General features: G+C 50.0%; 8 protein-coding genes across 8 annotated transcripts; 5 read left to right on the forward strand and 3 right to left on the reverse strand.

The window, feature by feature from the left end:
- Positions 1-430: 430 nt before the first annotated feature.
- Positions 431-5,466, forward strand: HO133_002139 (uncharacterized protein; the record flags this gene model as incomplete). Its single annotated transcript, XM_037293066.1, has 7 exons — positions 431-439; positions 485-1,384; positions 1,439-3,144; positions 3,199-3,287; positions 3,345-3,365; positions 3,417-3,792; positions 3,906-5,466. 7 exons carry the CDS (start codon positions 431-433, stop codon positions 5,464-5,466), a joined length of 4,662 nt encoding a protein of 1,553 aa, XP_037150719.1.
- Positions 5,467-6,560: 1,094 nt separating this feature from the next.
- On the forward strand, positions 6,561-8,622 carry HO133_002140 (uncharacterized protein; the record flags this gene model as incomplete). Its single annotated transcript, XM_037293067.1, has 6 exons — positions 6,561-6,675; positions 6,733-6,803; positions 6,852-7,101; positions 7,153-7,502; positions 7,641-8,035; positions 8,091-8,622. The coding sequence occupies 6 exons, from the start codon at positions 6,561-6,563 to the stop codon at positions 8,620-8,622; spliced, it is 1,713 nt and encodes a 570-aa protein (XP_037150720.1).
- Positions 8,623-9,100: 478 nt separating this feature from the next.
- On the forward strand, positions 9,101-10,687 carry HO133_002141 (uncharacterized protein; the record flags this gene model as incomplete). Its single annotated transcript, XM_037293068.1, has 1 exon — positions 9,101-10,687. One exon carries the CDS (start codon positions 9,101-9,103, stop codon positions 10,685-10,687), a length of 1,587 nt encoding a protein of 528 aa, XP_037150721.1.
- Positions 10,688-11,842: 1,155 nt separating this feature from the next.
- HO133_002142 (uncharacterized protein) lies at positions 11,843-12,232 on the forward strand (the record flags this gene model as incomplete). The annotated part of the gene is made up of 1 exon (XM_037293069.1): positions 11,843-12,232. The coding sequence occupies one exon, from the start codon at positions 11,843-11,845 to the stop codon at positions 12,230-12,232; it is 390 nt and encodes a 129-aa protein (XP_037150722.1).
- Positions 12,233-13,311: 1,079 nt separating this feature from the next.
- On the reverse strand, positions 13,312-14,429 carry HO133_002143 (uncharacterized protein; the record flags this gene model as incomplete). The annotated part of the gene is made up of 3 exons (XM_037293070.1): positions 13,312-13,904; positions 13,960-14,344; positions 14,400-14,429. 3 exons carry the CDS (start codon positions 14,427-14,429, stop codon positions 13,312-13,314), a joined length of 1,008 nt encoding a protein of 335 aa, XP_037150723.1.
- A 992-nt stretch (positions 14,430-15,421) lies between these two features.
- Positions 15,422-15,975, reverse strand: HO133_002144 (uncharacterized protein; the record flags this gene model as incomplete). Its single annotated transcript, XM_037293071.1, is given in 2 exon segments — positions 15,422-15,843; positions 15,855-15,975. The coding sequence occupies 2 exon segments, from the start codon at positions 15,973-15,975 to the stop codon at positions 15,422-15,424; spliced, it is 543 nt and encodes a 180-aa protein (XP_037150724.1).
- Positions 15,976-16,141: 166 nt separating this feature from the next.
- On the forward strand, positions 16,142-18,401 carry HO133_002145 (uncharacterized protein; the record flags this gene model as incomplete). Its single annotated transcript, XM_037293072.1, has 3 exons — positions 16,142-16,205; positions 16,273-17,446; positions 17,516-18,401. 3 exons carry the CDS (start codon positions 16,142-16,144, stop codon positions 18,399-18,401), a joined length of 2,124 nt encoding a protein of 707 aa, XP_037150725.1.
- Positions 18,402-19,446: 1,045 nt separating this feature from the next.
- Positions 19,447-20,605, reverse strand: HO133_002146 (uncharacterized protein; the record flags this gene model as incomplete). The annotated part of the gene is made up of 3 exons (XM_037293073.1): positions 19,447-19,958; positions 20,116-20,295; positions 20,383-20,605. 3 exons carry the CDS (start codon positions 20,603-20,605, stop codon positions 19,447-19,449), a joined length of 915 nt encoding a protein of 304 aa, XP_037150726.1.
- Positions 20,606-20,630: the final 25 nt, after the last annotated feature.

The following is a 20,630-nucleotide window of genomic DNA, read 5'->3' on the forward strand; positions in this document are numbered from 1 at the left end:
CCACTACCATTCTCTTATATCAGCAAGAGCTCGCTCCGGAGTTTACAAGCCGCAGCAGGAACGCGGCGATGGGTACCTTATCGTTGAGCAATGCCTCGCTGACGGGTTTCGCGGTTCGCGTTGCGTGCGTCGAGGGTGTGAGTGGGGGCGGCTCGTCGGCCATTGTGTGATGGACTGACTATGAAATTCATTAGCAGGCATTGTACACGCTCGAAGAATCGAAACTCACAGGATCGGTTGTTTCGCTAGTGAGAGCTGTTGTCGGCGTCGTGTGCCTCCGAAAACTTGGAGCTCCTGGGGATTCCGGAGCGGATCAACCTTTGGCGCCGGATGTTGAAATTCCTCGGCACACCTTCCGTTTAAGAAAAACATCTTGTTGAACCTTCTTTGGTTCTCGGCTTCGCGCTCAAAAATCAACTGCCTGGCTACAATGTCTTCGGTAAGTTACACCCAGCTTCTCAGGACCGGACACTGACTCCACGAGGCAACAAGCCGCTGTAGGTCTCAGCAGAGCATTCTCTCCCTTGACAAAAGCGAGGAACCTTTCGCTGTTCAAATCGCCCAAGCGTGCGGCATCCTTGAGATTGACCTTGATGGGCACTGGAAAGCCTTTCAGAATTCAGTTGATGGGCGAGTGCTGCAGCAACACACCACCTCTGACCCACGAGCGGAATGGGCACTAAGATGGCTGCTCAAGAAACTGCAATACTCGGACTTATCTCCAGGCAGTCCGCACCTACAGCCCAAGTCATGGGTATTACTTCAGGAGCTGGTCATACGTACTCCACTTTCGAGCGTGGCACGACTACTCACCGCACACCAGTTTACAAGTGTCCTACGAAATACTTTGGGGTGGCTTCAAAAACAAGTGAGCCGTGTAACGGTATCTCCGGATGTGGGAGTAGGAAATAAAGACTTAATGGACCAGCTCGAAGATAGCTCTGACACGGTGGAGAGCTCCTCCAGTAAGCGTGGGACCTCAAAAAAGCGCAAATTGGATGGAACAGTGGTCACTGCGTCTGAGGAAACGGTCAGTACTGCTACCGGCGCCTTCAGGGTGCTGTATTTGGCAATTTGCGGTAGTATCAGGCAGCTGGAGTTTTTAACAATGGACCCGGAAAAGACACAAGGGTTTGCGGTGGAGCACATGAAGAGTACTCTGCAAATCTCTCCGCAGGATGCGGCTCATGTATTGGGAAGCTCTTTCTACCTTACGAATCGTATCATACAGACACCTCAAAAACGTTCGCACCAGAAAAGAGTACTTACAGTGGGACTTCAGAAGCTATTAGCAGACACTGGCTATAGGTCTTGCATACTCCCCGTGGTTGCCCTCTGGAACCGACGATCCCTTTTAGGACAGCACTCATCCACTTCAAGCAATGTACGCAACCCAGAGAAAGTTTGTAGAGAGTTCTGCTAATGCCATGCTTGTCAGAGTGCATTCATGGCTTCTTGTATGCTGCCCGTTCTCCAGCTCCTGGATACATGCCGACAACGTCCGGCACCCGGGGAGGAAATGGCAGAAATGATCAGATGTTTAGAAGGGTTGCTTATCGATTTTATTGTACTGCCGCTTCGCAGCTCTTTCCAGGACCTGGAGCCTCCAACTGAGCTTGAGAAAGAGGTATCTTTTACTTCTTTTGGTGATCGGATGGTCTCTTCGCTGAGACGATTTCTTCCGCAGCTCGAGAGCCCGTTTCTTCGGGCAGATTGGAAGACTGATAAGCACCTTGCACTCACGATATTATCGCTTCTGTTCGATATTGCAATCAGATGCCGCCCTCGAGATACTCCCAAACTACGCAGGCTTGAGAATCCGTGGCTAGAACAGCTTTTCATCAACCTCGCAAAGTGCGCTGAAACCCTTTTTCCCCCTTTCTCATCAGTCAGAGCGCAGAAAGACCACATCCGGGTGATCAAGTGGATGTTGCGCAAAGCTGTGGATCATCAGGTGCAATTGAGCCCTTCCACTATTGAGGCACTTCTGGATCAAGCTTCAGGCCTGTTCCAGAATACTGATGACAGTCACACCGAGACTCGCGTTGATGTTGAGGATGATAGTCAAATCGAATGGGGCCTCGTTAGCTTGTGCATACTCAACGACTCAAACACCTTTGTAGTTCCGTCTTCTTCAGCTAGTGACAACGGGACGTATGCATACCGACCCCCTAACAAATATCTATCTGCTTTACTTCGAAATATCACTGACGAAATGTGCTACGGATCGTTGGAAGAGGACAAGAACTACGATTTCAAGCTTCTACATGTCATTAAACCGCTCTGCAGCGCCTTCACAGATGCGCGGGACTTGACTGGATGTCTAGAGCATTGGAGGGAGCAGCTTAGCATAGTTCAAGGCCGACAAGAATCCAAGCGGAACTACTTCGAGCTAATTCCCAGTATCTGGGAAGATGAAAGACTACTCCTGCACGTTGCACAAGTGGTAGAATCATCGCTCACTGCAGGCCAAGTTGATCGAGTCCTATCAACAGCTACTCGTGATCTAGCGCCTTCTATCCCGAATGTACTCAGTGACAATTCAATGTCTCTGGCGAGCCTAGTAATACTCGACTGCGTATGTACCGGATTATTCAAGGACGAAACATTGGTCAAGCTTGACTCGATAGCCCTGTCAGTGTTCAGCTTGCTAGGGGTACTGGTCTCTAGACCCCCAAAAGTATCTTCGCCCCATTATTGGAGAGTTTGGAGGATCAAGGCGACAATCACAGATCGATGGTCATCGTTGCGCGACTCTTCAGTATTCAAACGCAAAGCCCATCCCGCGATATGTATGGCCTCTGAACTGATCAAACACATCTCCTCAGAACTAACGCTCCGCGACAACGTCGATCTTACGGAAGAGCTGTATGCTGTCAGGTTCATGCTCAAGTTTGCAGCGATGAAAAACTCTTTCTGGGAGGACCTGCAATTTTCATCGCGTCGAAAGATCCTATTAGCCGTGACGAAGCTCTTAGACATTATGGAGCCTTTTTGCCATCGCATAAGTCATGATCACTTTGGGACTATGATGCGTTCTGACGCCAATTCTCAAAGCGAGAAATCCTCATCAAAGATCAGTCCTGTGGACAATTTTTACTTCGACTGTATTGAAGAGATCATCGAGTCGCCAGAAGTTCTCAGGTGAGGAGCTGGATTGGTCCTATTGCTCGTCATGCTGACCTAATATCTGTGTAGTCATCTCGATGGGGGCACCCAAAACCGCCTCGTGCAGCAGCTTTACTGGGCATCAGTCTTCCAGCAAAGGTTCTTGGGTGCCGTGAAAGGTCCATTTATCGATTACTCTTCTTGCTGGAAAAAGCTATTACGGTGTGATGCATTAGCTGAGATTGGATCTGTAACGAGTAGGCGTGTTCGAAGTGGACGACAAGTTGATTAGAGGCTAATATCCGTAGGTTGTCTACGAACTTTCCAGGTTGACCGCTACCTGAGCACATCAGATTTTGGAGAACCCAAATATTGGGACATTGGAGCCGCGGACTACGTAATAGCCCTTCGAAGCATTCAAGTAACTCCTACCAACGCTTTCGATCGAGGACAGAGGACCAAATTGGCAAATCGTGTCCTTCGCATACTCCTGGTTGCAGACATGTCGAAACTCACGAGGACCACGGATCACCTGATTTTACTGACCAAGCTCATCCAAATGCCCAACAAATCAATTAACATACTCACCAATGAGAACGAAATGCCAAACAAGGGCTCTGGAAAGCTTAATGATGAGATGGCTCTGATTAGTCTTGCGCGAGGGATTGATAGCGTTGTAGGGTGGTCAGAGGATAACGTGCACAGTGTAAGGGCTTTGAGACAGCTTACACGTTCAGTGATGAGGCATGATCCCGAGAATATTGCCCTTGGTTAGATTCGCTGACCCTTATTTTCAGCTATCTATTCACGACGCTCGACCAGAAGAGCACCATTACATACCTCCAAGCATTCTATGGGCAGATGGCCCGCTCTTTGGAAAATCATTACAAAAATGACATCGCCTGTACCACGGCTTTCGCGGCTCTGTTCGAAATGTCGTTGACCCATTTTTCTCGTCATCGAGACGAATTGCCCGACTCTCTGAAGCCAGCGGGGTTGGACACTACACGTCAGTACCATCTACAGAGTATTCTCAACTGTCTCGATGGTTTAGATGAGACTAGTCTCACCGAACCGGAGCGTAGACACAGCTGTGGAGTCAACTTGGAGTGTCTGGCCGGCTACTCTGACCTTCTCGCCATTCACCCCAATCTACGAGAAATATCGGGTCGACTCTTTAGCGGTGACGGGCCCTTCCAGACACTGAAGGCTTTAGACAACCACGAAGATTTCGATAGAGCAGCAATTGCTTACAAAGACTGCTGCAGCATTGAATATCTGGCAGTATGCCTTGCCAAGGTGGAACTCCGTCTGTATACGTACGACTACAACCTGCACCCGAACTTGGCATATGAATCTGAACTATTGAAGAACTTGCACTCACGTCACGAGATGAATAACCTTCTAGGCCATTTCAAAGACGCAATACCAAGTCTTAGTTTACAAAGCAAGAAAGAGCTTTGTTTCGATTTTCACATCGACCCAAAGGAATATCTAGACTATTCCCACTTACTTCGAATTCAGATCGGGATATTGTCTTTGGGTGGTAATGCAAATCCTCGCCCTCTATCTAACAGGCTGACAGTCCACAATCCAGATCAACAGGTGGAAGAGCTTAACGATGATTTATCTCGACTTCTGGTTCTCCTATGTAGAGGCCTTTCCCAACGAATTGGGTTTCCTGAATGCATGCTATCAATGCAGTGCATCAACATGCTTTTGCAGAATCACACGCGCGTCATCTCGCAATGGCATATCGACGAATTACTTGCTGCGATCGCTGTCAAAGCATCCAACCTAGATACTCAAACGGAGAAGAACTCAGGCAAGCTCTACATTGGTCTTTGCAGATTATTTGGCACCATACTCGCCGTTCACCGAGCCAAGATTGGAGGTCGCTACCACCTGGTGGTGTTGACATTGCAAGCTCTACTACGATGCTTGTTCGTCCCATACAAGGATAGCGAGGCAGTCGGACGCGAATCGTCAACTTTTGGAGAGAGTCACGCTGCAGCATATGGGCGAATTCTAACCATGATCTGCGATCCCACTGTCTCGTCTGTCACACGATCGAGGAACAGATTGCGACTAGAATTGAATGACAAAACGAAGAAAGCACGCAGTATCGCAGGACAGCATCTACCGTATCTGATTATGGAGTTTTGTGGATGCCAGCTCACAGGTCGTCTGCTGCCTGGGATGAGAGCGGCACTAAACGTGGGCCTGTATGCAGTCCTTGCGGTCATTTCGCCTGATATCATGCGGACAATGAATGCGGCTATGGATTCGAGCAGTCGGTCCGTCTTCAAGGCGCTGTACGATGACTATAGGCGGTTTGGCAAGTGGAACGGGGGCTGAAGGAAATGATCAGCGGTATCCACCAAGAAGATCAGCATGGCTGTCTTATTACCGTACGAAGAAATACGACAGGACGCCATATGAGGTCACGCGACATGGCGGCTTCAGCTAGCGAAACATTGACTGGATGGCGCCGAACCTCTGGTGCCACCGTGAGTTCATCTTTAGGTCGGGGTTTTGCTTGAGTGTCGAGGCTCCTCAAATATAAGCTCATGTTGCTTGGCAGGTATCGCTTCGATGTCTGGTTGTTTTATCGTGTGAGCACATCAGGTCAAGCCACAAACATAGTGACGGCACTTGGAGACCGATGTCTTTCAGATCGTTTATCTAGCATGGCCATGAGATATGCAAGGCTGATCTCCTGTAGAGACGTCTCTAGTTGCATGGGATGTACACGTAAATAACACCGTAATGGTAATCATCTAGATTTTTGTTTTCTTCTTCTCATTTTTTATACATGAATCGATTTTTTTAAGATGATCAAGTCTTTTTCGCATCCAGTTGCTCAATCAAAGAGTAGTACGGTGGAGCGACAGATAAGAGATAACACTAAGCTTCTGACTTAGTGCGGGGGACATTGCCTCGAACAATTTCCGTCACTACAAACGAGTCCCCGCCCAAATTCCCCGCTTGCAAATCGTCAGACTATTACTGCACGATTGCATCCCATCCTTTGTCTAGGAAGGAATTATCGTCGTCAAGGCATGCGCTATCGGCTTGCGACGTCGAGACACTGGCTTGTGGCGGCCGCTGGAGAACCCCACCATGCTCTCTCATCGGCCGGTGCCAACCGCGGGCAATCCTCTCAAATATAATACACCCTTGGCCCCAGATATGTGCGCCTTCACTCTTCTTCTCGCATTGCCAACTTCGAGCTTGACAGACTCGGGGATAGAAGGCCAGAACACGCCAGCTCCTCCTCCGCAAGAGTCCATTTGTCTCCGGAGCACGAGACACAGCCTCTTATATATCAGCACCCTGAGCCCTCATCCAACGGCCCTACAGCCAGGCTGAGAACATCAAGTCGACATCCCAGGACTTCATTCAGTCATAGATCTCGACAACATCAGGATCTGGGGTACATCGCTGCTGCCATGGAGAAGCTAGAAAATTCCAGACTCGCGTACTTCGCGAACAAGATCGCTGTTTCGTCTGAGCCAGGCTTGACCAATGCCCAACTGATGTTGCACAATTTTGATCTGAAGCCTGGTTAGTAGTAGCGCCGGCGTTTGGGAGAAACCCATGCAGGAGTTGACAAGATCACAGTGGAACCTGAGCGCCGACAATGGGGTGCATGGAATTTCGTTGGTTTCTGGATTTCCGACTCGTTCAACATTGTATGTGGGGGACCTGTCAAAGATTAGACATTTATTGACAAATCTTAGAATACTTGGATGATATCGTCGTCTATGGTCGCCAATGGTCTCTCATGGTGGCAATCATGGCTCTGCGTATGGATCGGCTACGTGATATCGGCTACTTTCATCTGTATGACTGGACGCATCGGTGCAACATACCATATACCGTTTCCCGTCGTTAGCAGGGCGTCTTTCGGCATCTGGGGTTCTCTTTGGCCGGTGTTCAACAGGGCAGCCATGGCGTGTATCTGGTATGGTGTTCAGTCGTGGATTGGAGGTATTTTCTCTCACTTATACCCTCTTGAACGCCATGCTGATGTTGGCACAGGCGAATGCGTTACCCTAATGATCCGCTCGATCTGGACCTCTTACGAAAACGTTCCAAATAGCATGCCGAAAAGCTCAGGAACGGTCACCAGGGACTTTGTCAGCTTCTTCCTCTTTTGGGCCTGCAGCTTGCCAGCCATTTGGTTCCCCGTGCACAAAATCCGCCATCTTTTCACCGCCAAAGCATTTTTCGTGCCCCCTGCCGGTGTTGCCTTCTTCATCTGGTCGATCGTCAAGGCTCATGGAATCGGACCCATTGTACACCAGCCATCGGCGAAGCATGGAGGTGCTCTTGGATGGGCTATGATTCAAGGAATCATGTCATCAATTGCCAATTTCGCAACGCTGATCGTAAGCTACCATTCGGGACCAGTCTCTCCTAAGCCGAGCAGAACTTGGAGTTGCAAAGCATGATCTGGGAGTATCGTACTCTTGGGACTTGTTTTGCGATGCCTTCAGATGGAAATGCTGACTCCGAAATTTTGATAGGTCAATGATCCTGATTTCGCCCGCTTCGCAAGGAAGCCGAGAGATGCGCTGTGGTCTCAATTCATCACCATTCCTGTGGGCTTTGCGGTGACGTCCTTCATCGGTATTATTGTGTCGTCTTCCTCGGCGGTTATCTATGGAGACCCGGTCTGGAACCCATTGGATTTGCTTACTTACTTCTTGGTGAATCCTAACACTGGGAAGACGGCGAACGGACCTGCTAGATTTGGAGTGTTCATCATTTCGTTCGCCTTCGCTCTGGCTCAGCTGGGTACAAATATTGCTGCCAACTCCGTGTCTGCTGGAACAGATATGACAGCCCTTCTCCCACGGTATCTCAATATCAGACGGGGTGGTTACATTTGCGCTGCCGTTGGTTTAGCTATGTGTCCATGGTAAGTCTTTCCCACTGCCATACGCAAGCCCATCACTTGACACGTTCATCAACAGGAACCTCCTCTCCACCTCCAATAACTTCACAACCTACCTATCCGCCTACTCTGTCTTCCTCTCCTCGATCGCCGGCGTCATCATCTGCGACTACTACGTCGTCCGCCGCGGCTACTACCAGATCAAAGACCTCTACTCCGCCCGTAAAACGTCACCTTACTACTTCACTTTCGGCTTCCACTGGCGCGGATACACAGCCTACATCTGCGGTATCCTCATCAATATCGTGGGATTCGTTGGAGCCATTGGAAAGCCTGTGCCTCAGGGTGCCAAATACATCTACAACATCAACTTTTTCGCCGGTTTCCTTGTCGCGAGTCTGACGTACTGGATCTTGTGCAAAATTAGTCCGATCCCGGCCTGCAGTGAGAAGTGGATGGAGGTTGGGGATGAAATTAGGAATGTTAGTGTTGCTTATGGGGCTGAGGGGTATGAGGATGATAGTGTAAGTGCGGGTAGTGGACAATACAAAGATGATGAGGAAGGGCAGACCGGTATTCGAGAGAGGCAAGTCGGGAAGGAGGATTTCTAAAAGGTTGGGTGTATGTTTTTTCGTATATGTGGGTGGGATATAAGGATGATTACTCATGATTGATGAATGTTTGGTATATAGAGTAAAGAACTCGGGACGGTCTGTCCAGAAAACATAAGTCATTCTTCCTGAATAGAGCGTGCTCAACAACTCATATCCTGTCTCCAAAAACTCGCGCGTCGTGATGTGGCTGACAAGTTTCACTTGGCAACATATCGGCCAGTCCATCTAGACCAACAATTGGCATAATACTCTTACCTAAGACAGCGCCATGTGCCAGTGACTCTTGATGTATCTCATTGACAGACCACCCGTTTGTTTACTCGAACGTGGAGGGTGCCGTCCTCTCAAGTTCATAGATTCAGTCTCCGTATTTCCAATTAAGATGCGTAACATCTTGTTCAAAGCTATGCCTTCCGCGACAGACTCTCATCGGCACCCTTTCCAAACATAAAACACTACAGCAACTGCGGTAAGTATGGCCAGCGACACCACCATTTCCATTATAGCTCTGGCCGTCGCTTTCGTAGCGCTCGTCACAACTATCAGCCAAGTCCTCGGCCAGTTGTTAGCAACAGCAGATGGCTACCGAAGATGCCAGTCTTCCGTGATAGGAAGGTCGGCCAAATTAACGCACCGCAATTTCCGTTGGAGTGAGATGCGATTCGAGACGCTCTGTACGACACCGCAGTTCGGTCTCTTCCCCTACATGCCCCGCCACCTTGTGTCAAAAGAGACAGACGCCTACGGCTCAAAGGAAATGCATTACCAACTTGATGGATCTGCCTGGTCTAAAGAAGCCACATACTGCGACACTGCGCGCGGACCACATCTTGCCGGTACTACTGAGAATGTCTCCTGGTTAAGGTTTATAGAAGCCTTGCACGAGAACTCAGGGCAGTCATTGGAAATCTTCGGGGTTGCATTCCATGATGTTGCGTCGAAGAAAGAGCTGAAGAACAGAAAGGATCTTGTGGCACAGGGAAACATATTGGAGGATATTACCCGCCATGCATCTGGGTCGCAAGGCTATTTGATTCCGGACTTGAAGTTGCAAAAGAGATCGTGGGACTTTGTACCACCAGAGGTCGTGCAGCCTTTGGCATTGGGGACGGTCTGTGACCTCGCAGTTATGGCAAGACCGTTGGGCATGATATGGAAACAATTCGAGCCTCTCGATGGGAACTTCAGGGCAGAAGGCAATGGACACACGATCACTTCTACGGGCGTGAGATCTATGGGTACGGTTTTGCAAATCGGCGTCCAAGACTTTTTGCCAAGCGTAGATCCTACAGAAGAATTGAACGAGCTCTACATCCCTTCCGAGGCAGCGGACAAAATGGGCTTCGGCATAGTACCAGGCGAAGCAAGCCTTGGCGTGCCAGACTACAAGCTAGGGACAGAAGAGGAGGTGCTTGCAACATTACGAATCGTAGTGGACCCAAGCCGTGAAGCCGCAGAAAGAGTGAAAGACATACTAGGAGCAAATCCCGGCTGGACTCCTGGCATCTCAGACATAACAGGCTTCGCGGCGCCCATGATTCGCCAATCTTTCTCCTCGATCGTCCGCGTTCCCCAGCCTGCAGGATACGCAGTCGGGTTGACGCAGCAACAAGAAGGGTTCGTCGTCTTCCACAAGCGTCTATACGACCTCGTTGCTGAAAGAGATGCAAGACACGAACCTGTGTCTAAACAGCCTCGGTCGATACTCCATCAATACGCGGAACTGCTTTACCGCTATGGAGAGCAGTGGGAGAATCATGAGGTGTACATTCAGAAGCTGAATGATCGCTCCGTGGAGTTCCTGGATGATTTACACGGAAAACATATGGCTGCCATTAATTACTTTAAAGTTTTAATGGCCCGCTATAATGGCACAGGCGAGAAATCGCAGGTCTTTCGCTACACAGACCTTATGTATGCTCACGTACGACACGCAGTCAACTACTTCCCTGAGGCCTTTGAACGAGTCAATGCTTCACCCTCGCGAGCAAGAAACCACTGTGGACTGAGAGTGGCCGGATGGATCACCGAGGGCGCGCACATCTACTTCGACAATATATGAAAGGTGATTTGGGACATGCGATCTAAGGGATTTGACCAGCCAGAAATTGTCGAGGAGGCTTGGTTGACTATGATGTGGAAAGCATTTTGATGGCATCGCTGCCATTTCATGGTGGAGGGCGCGCGGATACAGAGTTCCCATTGGGGATGAAAGATGTATTCGCGTATTCGATGCAGAGACAGGTTTAGGGGAGGGAGGATTCCATACAGGCAGGCGTGCTGTTAGCGAAGATGGCAGTTTCCAAGTTACGAAAACCTCAGGGCTTGATAATTGGTCTATGGAAGAGCCGATTCCTGATCTGTCACATGCTCTCCTAAGGTCCGCTTTCCCGCTACCAGCCAACACAAGGGGATGCAGAACAATCATTGTGCATACATCGAGTCATACCGACGCCCAGTGTGCCATTCTTCTAGCAACTCGCCTAGCAAAACGCCCGGAAAAGGAGTCGACATGATTGCTACCTTCGATACCAATACCCCATTGCAATACCAATCACCACAGCCGGCACAAGATGTTTTCCCAGCGCCATGCCCCCTGCCTTGAGCTTCTCCCACTGAACCTCGCGGACTCTCGCCTTCAAAGCAGCAGCCTCATTGATCCTCGGAAAAGGCAGCCCCTCTGGCACATCTTTGCCCAAGAAATCACACAATGGCCCCCATTCCTCACCCAAACGATACTCCAGCAACCTTCCCTTCGGAGCAGCTTCTCTGATCCGCCTGTAGTGCTCTTTATAAACGCTACGAGCATTCTGGCGCAACTCATCCGGAGTATTGGCGTGAAATTATCCGTAAAGTGGTTTCCGACTCATGGGCCCAATCTGGCTTCCAATCAACGGCTCGATGTAACCAACAATGACATCGGCGACTTTGTTAAAGAGCTCCGTGACAACGGTTGCATCAAAACTCCTATACCAATCCTCGATATCCCTTTCTACGAGAATGATCTTGGCCTCCGGATACGCAACCATAAGTTCCTTCCAAAAACAAGCGCAGGGCATTGTAGCTGCTCAGACTTTCCTAGGAGCCAGGTGACTGGCAGAACCATAACGGTTCAACGCAGTGCTCAGGAGCCAGGATAACAATACCGATGTTGGTCCGCTCGCTTAGGGGAGCACCGAAAGCGGTCAGCGTGGTCTTCGAGGGACACTGAATAGTCATGCCGACGACCGTGAAACATCGTCACTTGGATTACGAAATGGTACAGCCGACGAAGAGAATCAGACGCACGATCTCTCAGTCTGACCGCTTTCCAGACGACGACGACGCAGAAAGCTTCTACGACCTAGACCACGGGTCTGCGGAAGACGGGAACTCGATTGTAGACGCGCTCAAGTGCGACAGTGGCGACCCTTTCAAAGCCTTCGCTCATCATTGCCACTGCGCTCAAGCCAGAACCCGGCTGGGATCTCATGGGCCTGGAGAATTCGTCTGCGGAACCTGTTCTCTGAGACGGGAGGGCTACATCAATGAGCCGGGGAAGGACAACGATGGGGGTTTTTCCTCGTCAATGCCTTTGGCGTTCCGGGGCAAGCTGGCATATGAGTGAGTCGAGACTAACGCAACGCAGATCAGGGGAGAAGATGACTTTCAATATCTCGTGGTAATGATTTGTGACATCTGGCTTTCTGTTCTAATCTTTCGATGAGACGGATGGCAAGACGTGTAATAGAAGGAGAGAAACGTCCGTAACGAGACGGCGGCGGCGGCGGAAACACTTACAAAATCACTGTATATCTGGTCTGGGGGCCAGACAACTTATTAATTTTCCCCCTCCAGAGCCGGTAAGAATGGCCCTTCAACAGTAAACGAAGTACCTTGACGGAGCCACGAGGGTGGGTAGCAACACTGCTATTCTCAGCGAGGACTTTAACCCAAGTTAGATGACATGTCATGAGAGCGAGCAAAGAAAGGGCCACCTCTTCCCAGCGAGAGCTTATTCTTAGAAAACGGATGTCTCATGAGAGCAAACAAGGGGTCATGTCTTCCCATTTCAGAGGCTTATTGGGTTCGTAAAATAAGTGCATACAACATTGCTCCGTCAGGAAGGGGGCTGTGAAGAAAGAAAACATCACGGAGGATAACCAAAAGTCATCTCAACTTTGACTCTACCCCGTCCTCGTCACGGGAGTCCTCGGAGGGGAGGCTTCACCCAGATATTTAGCAATGCACCATTCGTCCAGGATCTTGTCCTATCTACAGCCCCAACCTGTGTCGTATTCATCTCGCGAAGTTGACCAGCTCCACGAAGTGGCTGGGCCGACTTTGTGAAGCACTGTATGTATTACTTGGCAGTAGAGGCCTGCTTCGGCAGTTGGGGGGAGGTTATACATCTCTCACGCAACCCAACTGCCGGTCTTAGCCGCGCTTTGTCGCTCCCTCGGTCAATTTACCTAGCTTTTACGTGAAGGCTTCGCTGCTGGCTCAGGAATAGTTCCTGTGGGATGTTTTGGGTTCGGCAGAGCTGCAAACAGTGTTTCATTCTTTGAGGACATGCAAGACTGTGGACGGCTTAAACATGTGGCTAAAGCGTGTGCTCTGAAGGCAGGGTAGAGAACGATAGTAGAGATAAAGCACGGACGGCATCCCAGAAGAGCGAGTCGAAAAGTTCATGATACGGCAGGGGGTTTATGTTGAGGCAATTCCAATCCGCTTGACCTCGCTGCCCACAATATCTGGGACCTCGGCCATCAAGGATCTTTCGTGTGGTTTCCAACCCAGCAATCTTGAAGCCCGAATAGCCTTTGCTCTGGACTTTACATTCCAAAGCGCCACGCCAACTGCCTTGAGCTTATCTTTCTCCTCAATTTCAAGGATCTTGGCCTCGGCAGACTTGATCAAGCCTTGCTTGTGCGCCTCGTTTGTAACCTCCTGGGCAAGTTCATTCCATCTATGCTCGCCGTTCTCGACAAGATAGTAGCCCTCGTCATTCCAGCTCGCTTTGCCACCACCCGCAACAGCTGCTTCAAGGAGCGACAGATATAGACGCGAGAGGTCGTAGATGTGTACATTGAACCACATGTAATCTTCCTTGCCAATAACGAATCCTGCGCCGCGTTCGAGAATCAGTCTACTGAGCTCGTAAGCTTGCATTGAGCGTCGATTGCCTAGGCCGCGGCCTTCTCCATAAATCAAAGAGGGGCAAACGATGGCTGTTTTGATTGAAGACGAGGCGGCGGCTGCAAGAACTACTTTGTCGACTGGACGGTGGGGAGCCGAGTCTTGATCGATGCTAGTACCAGCAGCTGTCTTCTGAATTGACTGATATTGACGTACCGGGACGACCAGTGCATTGCTTAATCCCATCCCAGTCGTCGAAAGTCTTGACATCCTTATGACCTTCTGACGGCTGCAAAAACAGGACGTCCGTGCCACTGGTATGTATCCAATACCCCCCGCTCTTCCTCAAACCTCTCGATATAGCCTCAGCGGCTCCAACGTGATCAGAGCTTGCGAAGTGAAGTACGATCTCGGCCTTGGCCGCTTCGTCCTCGAGGATTTCCCCATCGTCGAGCGTACCGTAGACGAGTCGCAGGCCGGGGTATGTGGCCTTTGGGCTCTCGCCTCGCGCTTGGTCACGAACGAGACATGTTATGTGAATCGCCCATTCCGGATGGGTTTCAAGGAGAAGGGCGAGGAAATCACCGCCGACGTACCCGGTCTGTATTGGAATCAGATGGAGCTAGGGAGCTGGTATAAACGCGTAAGGAACACACTGTGCCTGTTGCAAAGAGTTTGGGAGCCATGCTGTTGGTAGAAGACCTCGAGGAGACTAGCTACGCGTGCCCATGAGTATCATCACCCTTTTCATCTCAGATCTGCCAAGCTCGCTAAGCCCCTTCGAGTTAGCTTGCTAATGTGCTATGATAAACACCTTGTCAAATTGTCTGTGTGAGCATGCGCCTGACCTCCTCAATAGTCAATACTCGTGCTGTCCAGGAGTGAGTTACCTCGCTTAATAGCGCCGGGAGAGTTGACCAATCAAACTACGATTTTCGCGGAGAACTGAGTAGTTTGATTGGTTAACTCTCCCGGCGCTATTAAGCGAGGTAACTCACTCCTGGACAGCACGAGTACTATGGCCGGCCTCAAGGCGCATTAATTCTAATCGCATATAACATTGACTCTCGGTCAAGACCGATATGAGCAGGCAGAGTTCCATCCGACCCGTCCAATTGCTGCTCCCTTTCATCCAATTCAAGACGCCACCTCAGCGTTGCGAACCCTTCAACAAGAAGTTTCCAAGACCTCCTAGTCTTTGATGGACCCAATGTCATGCTTCGTTTGCTCTTGTTAGATCTTTGTGCTGGATCTGAGGAATGGAGAGGATGAAAACCCGTAGAGATGTTTTCTCGTGATCTTCATTCTCAACCTGCCCGTCTAGCGAGATTCTGGACTCAAATTGGTGCCATGTACTTTGGAAGCCAGCCGAGCAGGTTTTCCGCTATAATTATAGAAAGGGCAAGCCGTCGTCGGTATCCATGGCGCACTGGAGGTCCAAAATATCGTAGTCATGGAACCATTGTCGAAAGCAAGCTGCAAATCGCCGAGCAGCATGCTCGTCCCGTACCGTAAGCGCACCCCAACGCCGTATCTCATATCATACACCAAACTCGTAGTCACATAACGAAGCATATCTCGTACTCAAGGCTTGGCCAACAAGGTACACCGCATCATGCGAGGCGATACAATCTATCGCCCTGATTCGTGGTTTTCGCGTGCCTAGTATCCTCCGTGTTCACCCACTGTCCATCTCGGGGTCCGTAGGGCCCAACGCACCGCAGGAGATAATAGCACTCGTCATGCTGCGTTTTCTGACTTCGGATAGCGTACAGCACCACGCCAGCGTCGTCTCGAACAACCTGTTGCCCAAATTGGTCTTGTCCGCTTCCTTCGCGATGATGGCGATTGGCGTTGTGCCGCTGGAATTGTCGTCGTCGCTCTGTTCCCCTTGGTAGTAAGCCGGGCTTCTAGCTTTCATTTCCCCGCTCGTTTCGATCCCGATGATGGTTTTTTTCGGTCCTGGTAGGAGTTGGATTGTAAGGTGGATGAAGAGCCTGTTGCCCACATCGGTCTTGACCGCTTTCTTCGCGGTGATGGCGATTGGCGTTGTGCCGCTGGAAATCGTCGTCGCTCTGTTTCCCCTGGTAGTAAGGCATGCTGCGGGCTACCATTTTCGCGCTCATTTTGATTCCGATGATGTGCTTTTTCCAGTCCTGATAGGTGGTGAATAGTAAACTGGATGAACTGAGGCTGTGCCTTGTCGAAAGGAGAAGGATTGGCGCTTGCCATGCCGACCAATGAGGTCGGCTTATCAGTCCAGCCTCGTCAGGGCGGTGTGGGGGTCCTTGGCTTGGGCTGATGTCAATACCAACCTCATTGTCAACGATATTGATGTCGCTCTCAAGGATGCTAATGACGCGTTCAGGTCACATTATATAAGCGTTCACTTCAGGTCATGGCAACAACGAGTGAAGCGAATCTAGGCTTCTGGAGGGACTATAGTCGTCGCTACCTTGACCGTGAGCAATGATCAATATATGAAAGGGCCAAGACATGAAAGCTAACATTCTACAATGAGAGGAGTAGAACGGCAGATACTTGCCACTAACTTTTGGTCTCAATGGATGACAGCTTTTGTCGCTGTGTGCCTCACTCTCACAAGTCCTTATGTTTTCAAGATAGCCAAGAGCTTTCTAGTTTGGCTTATTGGTCTTCTTAGTTGGCTCACAAAAGAGTGGAACAATGCCCATTTAGCAAAACCTCCTTCGTCATCGTCTAGTGTCGCTGAAAGCCAGACTCCATTAATGCAAAGTCAGCACGTTGACTATAGAACAAGTTATAGACCGGAGAATGATGTGATATCGAATACGCCAGATGGTCAGCAGCCCAATGGAACACCAATAAGCGCAGTGGAAAGCCAATCTGATAACCAGCGTGACATTGCCAAACCTGTATCTGAGGAACAGAGCCCACAAGTTGTTGCAACATTACCAGCTGCAGAAAGTTGTCCGGACTCAGAAAGACGAACACCATCGGCCCACGGAGACCAAGGTCCCGCAGATATACTGAAGAAATCCCAAGACAGTCGCGAGACTGTATGGGAGTTCGTCGAGTCTCTACTGCATGGTGGAGCCAAGCAAGCCGACTCCCCATCCACCATAATGATCGTGATAACTACTGTTCTCTTTGGTCTCTTCATTGCACAGGCAATAGCCGGCGTGTTTTCAGCCAAGATTGCTTCCGACAGAGCTGGCCTGTCTTCGTCGCAGCATTGTGGCATTTGGCAATTCAATGAAAATGCTGGTGGAGAGCCCGCAGATCGGGATGATTTAAACAATTATCAGAAGGAAGCACGAGCAAGCCAGTACGCTCGGACCTGCTACAACTCCCCGGATCCTACAGACCCATTGTCTTGTAAGGTGTTCTACAACCAGAGTATTGCATACTCTACCAAGACCTATCAGCCGTGTCCGTTCGCGTCATCTGAGCTCTGTCACGATGGACTCTACTCTGCCATCTCCTTCGATACTGGCTATATTGACGCCAGTGTCATCGGTATCAACTCTCCAACGACTCATAAATTTCGTCGAACAACAAGCTGCTCCCCACTGAACATGTCGGAACCATACGTCCTGCGATCTCCTCCAGGCACCAATGGCACAGCCTATGACTATTACTATGGCCCTAAGGACTATACGAGTTACACGTTCAATACATCTGGCCGACCATTTGAATGGCTTGTGCCGGTGTACTCGGTAAGGTGAGTGCTGTTGCTCCAATCATTTCTTGTCACCTATAAACATAAAGATCAGAGGTTGATCGCTGGTAGCACTTATTTCTCTTCGCTCTACCCGGAAATCGATTATTGGCACCCAATACCAGAGCTCCAGACACCAGCCAACAGCACGCTCACAATCATTTTCGTGTCTTCGATGCACATTTACCATGTCGAGCCGAGCTTTGATCCTATATTTCCCGCCAACGAACCACGCTATTTTGAGGGTTTCCGTAAACCTTACTATTACAACGCCGACCCTCGAGCCCGAGCTCTGGCTTGCGTGGACACAAGTGAGCTGTGCTCTCCCGATGGTACCACCTGTTGGTCTATGACTTCGCCTCTGCCGCCGGATATCCAGTCCTCTCCAGAATATTGGTTGATGAAATGGTCCTTGGCGAACTCGAATACCTTCGATTCGATCAAGTGGCGCTTGGGTACCGCACTTCTCGCCCAGGAAAGCGTCAGTCAGTCCGTATCAATTCCTTTGAGCCCTTATCAATGGCAGCTCGAAGCAAGCCAGCTATTTGCCACTTCTCTTGCCCGAATCCAGTACGACGCTTGGAAAATCGCCACTGGCGAAGACCGCGAGCGACCTGGATACGTCGAAGTGACCCCTGAAGAAGCCAGAGGTCGTCTTTGCAGGTTGTACAAGTTCAAAAGTTCGGACTATACTAACATCAACTTGGCTGCGTTTGTCGGACTCCCGTTGCTGGCGATCACCATTTTCGTTTTGAGCTGGGATGCGAGTGTCGTTGGATTGGGCTCCAGAAAAGATGAGAGCATCGCCTCGGAGCCTCTTATCATTGACGTTATTGTTAGATTCGTCTGTGATATCTTGCTCGTTTTCACCGTGGGCATATACACCGGTATCATTACTCTCTTTCGAAAATTGGGCCGTTGCATCAGAGATCGAAGACCTAATTCGAATCTGTCTTGATCACCTACAGATCGCGCATGAGAGCGAAGTGGAGCTCGATAAGATACTCAGCTTTTTGAAGTGTCATTCATACCATACCTCGAAGACACTCAAACGATTGACCTGATCTTTGAGAAGCTCTATACATAAAGCTTTGTATACACACAAAACCCTCTCAATGTTTCTCAAGATCTCGATACATACATCCTCTGCAGATCTACCATCTCCCTTCCCCCTGACGACGTAACGACTCTGCATCCACACAAACCCCTGCCCCTCATCCATATTGACGGCCCTATTTTCAGCATTCTTCACCCTCCTTCTCCCCTCTTCCCCTTCTCATCGATCCCATTCCAATGTCATCTCTGCGGTGGCTCTGATTGCCTCCTTCTCCTCCTCGAAAGCAAGATCCACAACCGTCCATCCCATCAACCAATCCATTGATGTCCTTGCCATACTATCTTGACGGCCATCACGCAACTCCATCAGTTTCGATGCCTCAGTCGCTGAGATATGTACTTACACGTTGTATCCCTCAAAGGCTTTTCGCAACTCCTCTTCGGTGCCTGCGATGTTTGATCTGCCGACCCAAAGGCTCGTTTGGAGCGATGTGGCGGCGTCCGAGGATGTCTGAGGTGGTTTCGGGGCGTTTCGGGATGTCTGGGGCGTTGCAGTAGTTGGCGGATGCAATGTTTGAGTCGCTTGGATGTTGGTGGAGCGGTCATTCAGCGGTGAGGAGCGTGGCTTCGATGGTCCGGTGCTCGATGGAGGATTAGAATCTTGATTTGGTTTTCCATGTATAGGTTAGAAGGTCCGTGGGAACGAAGGATAAGAGGGAAAGAGCAGGAGCGAAATTAAGAAATGTTATGTAATTGCCTATTGGATAGATATATGAAATGAAGAGTAGGCTGTTATGATTGGGAGAGAAGCAATAATGTCGAGCTCATGAAGCCTCTCTCTCCATCGGAAAGGAAAATGAAACCCTTCGTGGGCCAACGGCCTTTGAAAGGCAAGAGCGCCCAGGGCCAGATCCCATCGTATCGCCAGTCTCGTGGGGCTTCTCCCCTCAGATCTCCAAGAACATGCCCCTTGGCTGTCCCACTTTCGGCGGAGTGTACGTGAAAGCCTCACTCCCCAAGGCCATCCTGACGAATCTCTCCTCCCACTTCTTTCCCGTTTTCAATTCGAAAAACCCCTGAAACGCGTCCCATGCGGTTTCCCACGGGCTCCCAATCGGCGCCAGCATCTCACTTGTGGGTGCGTGGCCGGGAGAACTGTACTTGGCATAGCAGGCGTAGTACTTGGGCGTAGCGTGGGACTCGAAGAGCTGCAATCTCTGAGCGCGCGGACAGTGGATGCGGGCGCGGGCCCGAGGTGAGAGGGGAATGATGGGGAATATGGGAGTAGTGATCATGGGGTCGGGGGTGAGATGGCGTTTGTGAGGAGGTGTGTACGTTGGGGAGGAGGGATAGCACACCTTGAGGGCGAAGCGATCATTTTTGTTGACGAGGAGGTTCGTGCGGGCAAGGGTAACGTCGTAGTTGAACTTGGTGCAGTCTTGATAGATATGATAGCCATCTGAGAAGGGTTTAGTCGCGACCGTCATGGTATTCAATGGAGTGGTGATATACCGGAGAACATGTCCTCTTTGAATTCCTTGCATCCTTTCTCGAAGTTCTCCACTGAGAGAAAGTCAGGAACCATACCCAGCACAAACCAGCGCTTCGTAACTTACTGCCTTTTCTAATGTTCTCTTTCCTGGCTGCCTTCTTCTTTTCTTTATTGTCCGCAGCACACTTGACTAGAGGGGCCATAAGGTATTCGGATTCTTTCATGGGATGCTCTTTCATCAAGGTGTCCTCCAGCCAATCCCAGGAGACGATTTTGACGGTCCTGAGCTGGCGTGCCTTTTGGACTAACAATGACCTTGTATCAGTATGCTGCTAATCGCAGGTGAAGAGATCCAATGCTTGATGCTATTAGGAAGTGCAATATGCCATACCCATTGCCACATTCTTCTTGAAGTCTTCCTTGCTACAAACAAGGTGGGTAATCTTCGGAGAGACATTATATGCAAAGATGCCTCCATTGTTATGTATCCATTTGCGCATCTGTTCGGACGAGCGCTGTTCTCCGAAGTAGCCAGTAATCGCAATGGTGAAGCGTTTGAGTGGTTGTTTCCCCATTGCGGAACGGGAGGACTGGTAACGATTCCTCTTTTGCATTGTTGATGTCCTTGAGTGAGTTAAG

Source organism: Letharia lupina (assembly GCF_014066315.1).
Source record: "Letharia lupina isolate WasteWater1 chromosome Unknown contig_14, whole genome shotgun sequence".
NCBI classification, from domain to species: domain Eukaryota; kingdom Fungi; phylum Ascomycota; class Lecanoromycetes; order Lecanorales; family Parmeliaceae; genus Letharia; species Letharia lupina.